Source organism: Cariama cristata, unplaced genomic scaffold, assembly GCF_000690535.1.
Source record: "Cariama cristata isolate BGI_N322 unplaced genomic scaffold, ASM69053v1 scaffold38231, whole genome shotgun sequence".
NCBI lineage: Eukaryota > Metazoa > Chordata > Aves > Cariamiformes > Cariamidae > Cariama > Cariama cristata.
In genome coordinates, this window is record NW_009601669.1 from 20152 (window position 1) to 32009 (window position 11858).

General features: G+C 39.9%; 1 protein-coding gene across 1 annotated transcript in view; it reads right to left on the bottom strand.

The window, feature by feature from the left end:
* Positions 1–2454: 2454 nt before the first annotated feature.
* LOC104169589 (multidrug resistance protein 1-like) overlaps positions 2455–11858 on the bottom strand; it is a 33329-nt gene continuing 23925 nt past the window's right edge. The window contains exons 20-27 of the mRNA XM_009710540.1: positions 10441–10644; positions 9493–9593; positions 8005–8145; positions 7362–7518; positions 5458–5655; positions 4337–4543; positions 3187–3333; positions 2455–2658 (exon numbers count right to left, since the gene is read on the bottom strand). Coding sequence (XP_009708842.1) covers positions 2461–2658; positions 3187–3333; positions 4337–4543; positions 5458–5655; positions 7362–7518; positions 8005–8145; positions 9493–9593; positions 10441–10644 — 1353 coding nt within the window. The 3' untranslated portion in view covers positions 2455–2460. The remainder of the gene's footprint in view (positions 2659–3186; positions 3334–4336; positions 4544–5457; positions 5656–7361; positions 7519–8004; positions 8146–9492; positions 9594–10440; positions 10645–11858) is intronic.

Below are 11858 nucleotides of genomic sequence, written 5' to 3' on the forward strand. Positions count from 1 at the left end.
GCAGAGGACATTCCCGAGGCACAGCTGCCAGGCTCTGCTCTTTCCCCACTTGGCTGCCACAGCCCAGAGTGGTGCACACACACTCTCTCCATCACGACATCGGCACCTCTCCTTCTGGCTCTGACCAAAACGCATGCCTACTTTTCCATAAGGAACAATGCTTAAACATACATAGTTGGTACTGTGGCTGTCCAGCTATTGCAGCATGAGAAAGCTCTATGTAAACAACAGGGAAGAACATGTCAAAAGGGACGCAAGCGTAGTCACTTTTCTTTCCATGATAGGTAACGTTGACCTCTGAAAGAGCAAATAAGGGGAAACACAAGGCATAGAACCTATTTTTCTAGGCTGACCATGCTGCAGCTCTTTCAGCACCTTCCTGGTCAAATAGTGTATATTTCCTCACTCCTCTTGCCCCTGTGCTGGTAAATAATTCCAAGCTGGTGGAAAGGAAGCACATTTTGGATACTTCTCTTATCTGCATGGATTTGAAGGCAGTATTTTCCACAACGATGCTCCATTAACTAGCTGCAAACGTTAGATGATTCATTGTGTTAGAGAGCCTTAGCTTAGTGACTGTTATCTCCTCTATATACTCAAACTATTTTTCCATTTTTACTTCATCTTACTTAATTGTTACTGCAATAGATTGTAATAAATTGTAATATTACAAAAATTAATTAGTCATCACAATTGTAATGAAAACTACATATACATCTAACCCAAAATTATAAAACCCCCTCTTTCTTTCCCCAAAAGATTTCTGAATTAAGAAGGAAGATATTTTAATTTCAAAACTGAGAATCAAACTCTGCTGCTTGCAATTTTAACTTCAGTGCAGAAACAAAACAGGGAAAAGGAAATTGATTGGAGTCCACATTGGATAAATAGGAATGTAATAAAGGCAGCAGGTCCTGTAGTATCTGTCTATCATGAGAAAGTGAAGAGGTCACACAAGAGGGGTGCCTGAATGAATGGTAACTCCTCTTGTAACAATCCCTGAGAAAAACTGTGTGAGGGAGAGCGACCGTATTTATTTTGGCAAAGCTGAGACGAGAATTTGTTTTCTTTTGTGTGTTTTATTCCCCTCATGGATCCTGATGCCGGAAAACAATTGAAATGAGTAAAGGAGATAGTCATTACTGTAAATTTTGTCTGCTACAATTGAGCAGAGTTATTTGGACATTATAAAGTACTGCAGGTTGCTCCGGGCCATAAATCCTAACCCAAAGCCACGTGCAAAGCCTTGGAAAATTAAAATGCTGCAATTGGGCTTAACCAGCAAAAAAAACCCAGCTGCTGAGTCATTCTGACTACACAGTACATATTCTTCAACTGTTGAAGGATGTATTGCAGCACCCTGAGGAATATATCAGATGAATAACTAATTATTAAGGCACATGTGTAAACGAGTTTTGCCAGCACTTCAAACAATCTTTAAAATTATTCATAGAATCATAGAATCTTTTAGGTTGGAAAAGACCCTTAAGATCATCAAATCTAACCATTAACCTAACACTACCAAGTCCACCACTAAATCATGTCCCTAAGCGCCATGTCTATTCAAAAAAAAGGATCACATATTGAAAATAACTTTTTTTTTTTTAAAGAAAAGTTATTTACATGGCTGACATGAGTCCACTCCAAAAGAAGCTATCCTAGCTCCCCCACAAAACTTTTGAAATTACTTTGATGGATGCAAAGAGAAATTAAACTCTTTAAGGTCAGCAACTGAAAAAAATAAACAAAACAATGGTATCTTTTATGTCAGTTTATATGAAAAGCTTGTAACTATTACAATAATTGTCTGAAACAGAATATTGAATCTCCAAGAAATGTATAAATCACAGTAATATTAGAAATGTGGCATAAATCAGAGGGAAAAAAAACCCAACAAGCCCACACATCCAGCACCTTCTGTCTAAATTTAATACAAATGCCTTTATTTGGAATCTTAGCAGTCAGAAAGAATTAACAGTCATCTTTAATTAAGAAGACTTTATGGCTGCATCTGGCTGGTGAAGAAACCCAAGGGGCAAGCACAAGCACCAGCTCGCTGCTTATCCATGATGCTTATCCACTGTCATACTCTGGTACTGCCTTGGTCTATGGCACCTGTCCTGGGCCAGGGTTTGGGGGGACAGCGAGAGCAGGGTGCCCCACCAAAGCTGTGATGTGGATGAGACTACTCCAGGTCTGGCTCCCTCCAGATCACATGATTCCCACAACTGCCCCTCAGATTCAGCCCCTGGACTCCCCCACCCACCTCCCATGACCCATCCCAGGGCATGCACTGCTCATCCCTGCGGGTGTGTGAGGCAAGGGCTACACTGGGTACAGCAACCAGGCTGCAACACACAGTCCCTGCTCCATCAGCACAGGCACAGCCAACACCAATTCTCTGTAAGCTTTTCATGTCTTTCCAGAAAAAAAAAAAAAAATAAAAATCTGCAAACAGTACTAATTAGAGACTTGTGCATTTACAAGGGCATAATAATGTCCTTCCTTTGCCAGTAACTGGCTGTGGGTGCCCTGCTCAACCACCCTGCCGTTCTGGATCACTGCAATGATGTCTGCAGTCTGTATGGTTGTCAGGCGGTGAGCAATGACGATGCAGGTTCGACCTTGCCGGGCGTTGTCCAGAGCTTTCTGAACAATCTGCACACAGATGTTGTGAAAATTCTGTTAGCACCTGGGACTTGTCATGGGAAGCACATTTGATTTCTTACTCTTTGTTATTACTTGAATATATCTCCCATAGATATACAAGTCAGTGTGTACAGAAGACCCTTACTCAACAGGGCTTCTCACTGAGGTCAGTGAGACTGATCAAACGAGCGTGACACATTGAGAAGCAGGTCCTTGGGCATCCAGTTTGGGTGAGAACACAAATTCAGTATTTACCATCAAATACAGCTAATAAGAAGACAGCTGAAGAGTATCAGCTCCCTATAGTGTTTTCTACTTAAAGTTTTGGGGTTTTTTTCTACTTGTTTATTTAGTAAATATGCACAGCTTCCCAGTCTCATCCAATTCACAGCTTGCAGCTGGAAAAGCTACCATGACACATCTACCCTGTTGTTTCACAGCTGAGCGTTTGCTACATGTTTGCATTGATTTTATTCTACAGAAAGCAAGTAGCCATGTACATAGACATATATATTTTATGTAATAATCATTACTCACCTTTTCACTTTCTGTGTCAAGAGCAGAGGTAGCTTCATCAAGAAGCAGGATGGCAGGATTACGAACCAGAGCACGGGCAATTGCTATTCTTTGTTTTTGACCTCCAGAAAGTTGTGTTCCTTTCTCACCCACCCGAGTATTATATTTCTGGATGTTAAAAATAAAAAAAGAAGGCCTGTGAATACTTTTATAGAAGGAAGATTAGAAAAGTGAAGTTTTATGTGTGGCTAAAAAAATGGTTAGGTATTTTCATCTTTAAAGAAAAGAATAGCACAAGCAGCTTTAATAAAGCTAAGGTTTTATAAACACCTCTAGAATAAACAGTTGTATACACAGCCACACATATTTATATCTGATCTGAAAATTTGCTTCCCCAAAACCTGGAATAGGTCTTGAATGGTACCACCAGTGATACAGTGGTAAGGTGTTCACAGACATCTGCCCATGAGCATACGATCATAAGAGTAACTAGAGATTTAATGCTTACTAACATATACACGAAGAAGTTGATCCTGTGTTACTTGTGAATAAAGAATCCCAAATGTCTTTAGTAGTAACAAAGTTGAAATATTTTTCAGCATCATTACATCACTTTCAAGTTACACAGAACTACAGTGAAAACAAACTATCAAAGCATTTTTTGTTGCTAGAACCAAATTCTTGACAGGTATGAAGGTCAAATGCCACGTCATTCACTTTTGATTTATTGCCCCTTCGTATTTGTTAAGAAACACTTCCTGTGCATGCCTATCCAATTAGAAATAGCGTAGTTAGGTTTACTGAATTATTTTAGAAAAAAAAAATCATCTTTCTCAGAGTAACTTGAGGAGTTTCGGTTGTCAAAGGAAAAAATATCAAAAACGCTATAAGGACTTATTTATACATAGAGTATCCTCTTATTCTGGCCCCCCCATTCTGTTTTGTCTATCACTATATTGATTGGAATATTGGCTTTTTTTGGAACAAATCAAGAAGGATTTTAAGCTTGAAACACACTGACATTTTTAAACTTAAATTCTATACTTTTTCCTATTAAGGGAAACAAAAATGTTTATTTTTAATTTGATCTATGTAAGTGAGCGTTACCCAGATTTGTCCGTATCATGCCACATATCTAGTCTAAAGTGTAGAGAACATCACTATCTCTTACCTCTGGCAGCTTCTCAATGAAGGTATGAATATTTGCTGCTTTAGCTGCTTCTTCAATTTCCTTCTGACTAACCACCCTACTGTTGTCTCCATATTGAATATTTTCAGCAATGCTGCAGTCAAACAAAATGGGCTCCTGTGACACCAGCCCCAGTCTGGACCTCAGCCATTGTAAATGCAAAGATCTGGTATCAAATCCATCTGCTAACTAGAAAAAACAACAGAGAAACAATTCCAAGTTGACTACAGAGCTCATCCACAGATACACACTGTAAACAGGAAACACCAACTGTAAGAGGAAGCCTGTTACGTGTTTGATTCCCAGCTGAACTCAAGTAAATTTTGCACGCAAAATGGAAAAGAACCAGCAGTATAGATTAAATATTTCCTTTCACTAGTTTTTAATTTTGTGTGTGTTTTTGCATCCATTTCCCACCAGGCAGAAACAGGGCACAGATCACAGGCTGTTTCTGCAGTCCTTCCAGCCCTACCGACCACAAGAAGCACCAGGAACTTCAGGGGAAAGCCTGTCCCTGAGAAGCTGGACACAACAATAAATATTCTCAGCTGTAGACCTTTAACTCAATCTTAAAGCTTCCAAGGAAGTTTCTCTGGGCTTTCTACTCACATTAACAGACATTGCATCAAAAAGCCCATTGCAACCTTCTGACTGTGACACAGTATCATCCCAGTGGGATTACATTTCTATTATCTGAAGCACGTATCTATGTCCCTAATGTGTGAATTCATATCAGCGAGATGACTTACATGCTGACAAGCAAGTGACATGAACTTTATGCCCCTGTGTGACCAGGTTGTGAGCAGCTTTGTGGAGGCTATGCAGTCTGATGTGGTCATTCTCTTCCCCGGTGGGATCGGTGCCCTGAGCCAGCACACCACGCCAGCACGGGTGCCAGTGCTGGTACGCGTGGCGAATGCACGGGGCAGGCAATGACAGGGGTCTTGAGGGTCTCTACAGCTCCACTGGAGCCACAACCTCAGTAACCCGCACCTCTAAAAAAGGCATCTCACCAGAGATATTGTTTAAAGCCTCTGAAACCTTGGAAGGTAAAGAGTTCTGTAGATTTAATTGTTGTAATAGCCACCCAAGTCTATTTTTACCACTTGTCCTTCCACGGGGTCATAAAACCTCTCCAAGAGCTGAATGGATGTGCTTTTGCCACAGCCGCTGCTCCCTACTAACGCCAGAGTCTGTCCTTTGTTAACCTTCACATTGAGTCCTTGCAAAACTTGAACTTCTGGCCTTGTCGGATATGCAAAATGGATGTTTCTGAATTCAATGTTGCCTTCAAAATTGCTCTGAAAAGTGATAGAGAGTTCACAAGCTCATTTTAGCATTTATTAGCTTTAACTACGGTAACACTTGTAAGACTTGGTTATTAAAGTGAGAGAACTGACAAGAAAGTTTGGGAGGATGTTTTCAAAACTACTTTTGAAGGTCTTCTTTTAAAATATTTATTGGATTAATTGTAGTATCATTATTTATTGGATGATCTGCAGAGGTAAGGTGCTAGATCCTTTTGGAGAAACAGTTTTCTGCATCTCTTGTATCTATTTTTCGCTTCACCTTGGAAAAGAATATCTTTGGACAAATAAACTACGCTAATATTTTTCATTTCTGACACATAATTGATATAATCTATAGCATTTGCTTTCCCTATCTCACACTGCAAGTAGCACAATTTGAACGAATTTAATGCAAGGTCAAGATCAGCTATTAAGATAGCAGAGCTAAATTCTTTGGTAGGTAATTTACAGGCATGTAGGACAAGCTGTGTTTTAAAAGGCAGTAACAGTTGTTAATTAGCCATTCTAGCCAGGCCGATTTCTAAGCACAAGTGGAAGAAAGGGACCACACATTAAGGCTGTTGCCTCTCCTATTTTTCTGGGTAGGAGCCAGCCCTATGTACATACTAGCAGCACTGCTAGTACAGTGCTCTCACAGCAGCTGATGATCTAATTTAATGGGCTCAAAGCTTTGCTTTGCTGAAGTCACAAGCATCACTAGTATTCGAGTCCAGCCTATACTAGAAATATTTTCATGTAAGTTTTATTTTACTGGGGACCTTCTGCCAAATCTTTCAACGTCTATGCCAGAGGACCCTGGTTCAATAAGATATATAAGTGTGCTTGTAACTTTAAAGGCTGAAAATCCTGTGTATAAGCTCAAAGTTATAGAAACTGGATTATGGCTTCCTGAACATGGTCTACCATCTAAAACCTACATGGGAAGTTAATTTTAAACTTAGATGGATGTGCAAATGTAATCCTTCGGGATCATGTAAATTGAAAGCATTTCATGAAGAAATTTGACAAGTGCTGAGGTCAATTTCCTTAATGACAATTTTGGTTGAAAGGTGAGGTTTTTTGATTTTCTGAGTGCGTTTTGATTTCTTTTTCCTTGTTGGTTTTTCCCTTGTTGTTACCCTCCCAACTTTAGAGCAAAACAGATTATTCATTAGGTTAGTTTTGACTTCACAAGGGCACATTTTTACTTGTAAGATTTTCCACAGCTGTAAGAAGATGCCTTTTGGCAAAACAGTTCTGTCTCTGAAGGATCTAGTCTCTCATCTACAAAAAGGGTAGAAAAATGCATTTGTATTTTATTTCTCCTGTAAATCCTTACAAAGACAATGCAACTGTTAGTGGAACTGACATTGTCAGTGTTTTCCTGAAACCATTTAAGATGTGGGTCAGTAGAAAAGTATTTTTTTTAGCTCATTCAGAGCAAAACTACATTTAAGGCTATACACTTCTGACTGAAAAACAGAAATAACATGGTCCATTAAAAAAAAAAAAAAAAAGGTCAGTACCACTCTTTTATATAATGTCTGTCTTTTGTGACACCCTGAAAAAAATGAAGCTATGAATTCAGTTGCAGGCAATAAAACATTACTAATTTAGTTCAACATTCTTCCAACAAAAAACCCACCAAACAAAAGAAACACTCACCCAAAAAAATCCCAAACACACAAACAAAAAACCCTCCCCATAAAAAACCTTACCAATTTTTCACCTTCTTCACTGTAACTGTCAATTAGAGGTTTTCTGTCCAAAAGTTGAAAGATTCTTTGGGCTGACATTCTAGCTTTGCCATAATCTGGTGCCAGGGAAGCAGACTGACCAACATTCATAGCTGCAAATATGATGGAAGAGAAGACTCTAAAAACAAAAGACAAAGCATCATTCATTTCAGGTAGAACAATGCATTGTTTTCCTTGTATAAAATAAACCTTCAGAATAAATTTTTTTAACATCCTTAGATTACAATATTTCTGGAGGTCCTCACCCCGCAAGACGTCATCCAGTATTAGGAAGTTCTATTTGTTCCTATAAGTACCTTACAGATAAGCAGTGGTGTTGCATCACTCCTCTATGTAATACCCTCAACCTGGAAGGAACGTCAAACGGCAAAGACTTCTCCAGATTAGGTGTGTTGAGCACGGCCACATGCTTGCTGCTTCACTGCCCAAATACACACCTTTCTCCAAAAAGCTCTTCTGCTCAAACTGCACTCTCAACCAGACTGAATTCCTGAATTTCTATGCCCCATTACCTCTGTAATTTGATGATATAATTTGCATGCATTGAAATCACTATCCCGTGATTCGATTTTTTTTTTTTTTACATTTTATAAAGTATACTCACATAAATACATTTTCAAAGTTGCTCAGACAGTGGGCAATGAGCCATGCCCCAAATCTGAAGACTGCCGCATTAATAAAGTAGTTTGCACTCTGAGCTACTCCGTAGGAAAATCCGTAGAAAGGGGCTTTTGTCAGAGAATCTCTGATAAAGGAAGAGACTTTCCATAAATAACTTGTAAAACAGAAAGAGAAGACACTGGCCGGGGGATGACCAGATTTCTGGATTAAAGTTTTCAAGCAATACATCTCACTCGCTGAGAACACAACAAATCAGCCCAGAACACATGCACACTCAGAAACAACCCCTGCCAGACCCTAAAAGCACCCTGCATCCTGACACGGAACTGCCTTTAGGACAGAAAGCAATTAAAATCTTCATCCTCAGTTATGCTATCTTGAATCTCTTCCTTTGCTTTTTTTATAGCAGGGCAGGTCAGTAGAGAAGTTAAAAAAAAAAAAGAAAAATTTAATAACTGCCACATATGACCCATTTTATTAAGAAAACAAGCAGGCTTCAGCCTAGCCTAAGAGCTGCCTGCAGGCTTCTGCCAGGTCTTCCCATGTGAGCAGAGACCTCTCATCTCAATTTGGAACAGGGATGTATTGCTGGGTATCCCCGCAGGGATTCAAACTAAGCCTCTATTTCTCAATCGGTCCTTCTGGAGAAGTTTCATTTTGTGTAGCTAATTGAATGCACACTGAATCAGTCTGGAGGACTCTCTGCCCTCATGGTTTAGGATGCTCTCTGAGGAAATGGAAATCTCCTTTCTGGTCTGAGTGTAAATCAGAGACCTTTGACAGTCCAGGCAAGCATCCTGCCCATATCTGGGGTATTACCAGTTCACCAGACACTAAATTTTACCACTGTTTTGGCCAAGAACAGATTATACATCGTTTTCAATTCCTTCTTTTACATTAATTACATTCAAGGAGGAAAGAAACAAATTAGATTTCGGGCTATTTTGTTTAAATAAAATGCAGCTAGAAAAATCTGGCAAAATGATTCAAATGCGTTTCAGTGAAGACGTCACTGGGATGTAGTGGGTCAAACAAGGGAAACATATGAAGTTCATTTAAAGGTTTTGAAGTCATATGAGGGGAATAAAACTGGTTTATGTTATAAAGGGTGTGGTATGGGAGTTAATTGTCCTCGAGTTAGCTAGTATCAATGCAATACACTGGAGTGAACATACGTCCTATGTTCTAGGCATACACAGGCAAACACAATATTCTGTAACACATATGCAGAGAATGCAGTTTATAAACCATTTGCATAACGAAAAGGCAAATCCTGCAAAAGTTTTTTCACTCTGTATTTAAAAAATTTATATTAACATACACCAAATAAACAAATTTCAAAACTATGTAAATGACTATTGATATCCTTCCCAATCTTTTGGGTATTGGATAGTTTGCAAGAAATGTATTTACAATAAATCTGAAAGACTAAAATGTACAAAGAAAGAATGATTGAAGAAAAAAATCCCACCTATATGGACCATTCAAACTAGTAACATATCTTTCATAAAATGCTTCTTCCTTGGTCAGTGAAGCTACAGTTCTTATGTTTTCAACTGATTCTGTTGAAATCTAAATTGGGAGATAAAACAAACAAGAGGTAATCCCTTACAACTGCAATCTACAACAAATCTCGAAAACACTTGATCTCTTCTCTAGCATTTGTTATTTTAGATCAGAAAGTGCTTGCTTAAGAGAGGAGATCGAGGTCTGTTACCAGCTGAAAGCAAGCCCAGGGCGACAAGATTATTCACCCCGTCGTCACAAGACGAGGAGGGGCTGGAGCCAACAACATATTTGAGTTCAGAACCTTGGGCCAGCACGCAGGAAGAGTCAGCAGCCCCTATGCTAGCCCGTGGGTTGTGATCCTAATGAATTAAACCCTATTTAATAAAATAGGAACGAACCCCAGTCATCTGGACACAGCTTGCACTTTTGTGTGGACTACTTCTGTCTCCTGGAAGAGTGCTATCCAGTGAACGAAGGCAGTACCCTGAAACTCTCGAGCACAGTAATGTTTTTTATTTCATGATAGAATAAAAAAGTAGCAAAGTCAGGGATCGGTGGCTCAGCCCTGCAACGCTTCTGGCCACGGCACAGATCGGTGCAGAGCTACGCTGCTCACCCTGGGCACAAGGAGCACCAGTGCTGAGGCTGCTGCTGTTACAGCTGTCCCTGCCCAGAAATCCGCTATGGAGGTTTTCAAATGCATTTTTATAGACTAATTTACAGATGTTTTGTGTTATCTGTGTTTTGCTTTTCTTGGGGATATATAAACATTCCCTTCATCCCCCACCCTGTCCTGTCTTCTCCCCTCTTCATTTATCTTGGAAAATTGAGTCAGCTGTAATATCGCTACAATGTTGTCCTCAAAAGTGATCTCACACCACAACGCTGTAGTTAAAATTGGAGAACTTACTCTTCCGGCCTCTTCCAAAGCTTTTTGATCTTTTGCGGCATGACCAGACACAGAGCTAACTCTCGCAGCATTTGTAGCAATAACGAAAGGAATGCAGGCCAGGATAAGCAAAGTTAACTGCCAGCCATATACAAAAGCAATAATGATGGCAGTCAGAAGGGTAAAGACAGTCATTGTCATCAGTCCAAGTCGGCTTCCAGTTGCCTAAGAAAACCCCAGAAACCCCCAAATATCCATCATTAGATTTTCTTTGTTACTTATATCACTACTTCAAATTGCTGTATAGTCAGGGTCAGTGGTTCAGCTGGAAAATAAAACCATGCGTGGTCACGTGCGTGGACATTATGCACCTACTGATGTAATTGCTGGTAGACGTTCCTCTTACCTGCCAGCATTCAGGCCTTCAAGTGAGGTTAAAGTAGTCTAAACAGTTGGTCATGATCGTTGTTTAATGCAGTATGTATCTGGGACTTCCCGCACCACCTGCGGCACAGAAGACTGTGGCCAATGTCACAGTAGGGCAGGTTAGCAGTTGGGTGCCCAACATTAGGTAAGAGGGGCTTTGTTCTAACAACAGCCATCCATTAACATGTCCTGCTCACAGTGGTGGATACTACTCATCCTCAGGTTCTCACACTGCTGCACCTGGGGTTGGGTTCTCAGAAAAAAATCTGGATTTGGCCACCCTCCAGAAATGCTTTATTTCAGTGGGATAAAGACTGGGAAAGATGAACTCATACTGAAGAATTCCTGTCTCCTGCTAGCCTGCATAACATTTTAATCGAGAACTTTTAAGATGAGAGATGATTAGCATCCAGCATCCGGGTGGGCTCTGATCTGCAGAAAAAAGGTCTGAAAACAGCCCTGTGGAAATAGTTCGTCTTCCAAAATTTGGCTTGATGGAAAAAACAAAAATGCTTGGGCGGGAAGCAAAAATTCTTCTCTCTTTTGCCAAAGACTTTCCTGCCCTGAAAAGACTTTTCATGTTCAATAAAATCTAAAATAGTAATAATTAAACCAATGCCAAGGTGAATTGTTGCCATATGTTCTAGGGGCTGCACATCAAGATGGATTTGGAAACTTCAGGCAGTGCAGCATGAGGCATGGCACGCACTTACTGACACTCTGTAGTTCTCCAGAGAACACAATAGCTTTGGAGACCAACTCATGCCCTTAGCTGGCTTTTGTAGTTAGGGGACCCTGTGCACCCCCCCTTTCTACTGTCCTGACAGGGTGATGTAGTTCAATGTCACTGAATCAAACTGGAACTTTAAAAGATGAAAATGACTAAGTTTGTCAAAGACTATATTTTCTATGGCGGCTGAAAAATGCAGGAATTATAGGGTTTGTGATTTACAAATTTGAAGGAAACAAAGAAATTTAAAACAAGTGAGTAAACTTTTCCGTCTCCAGTCCTG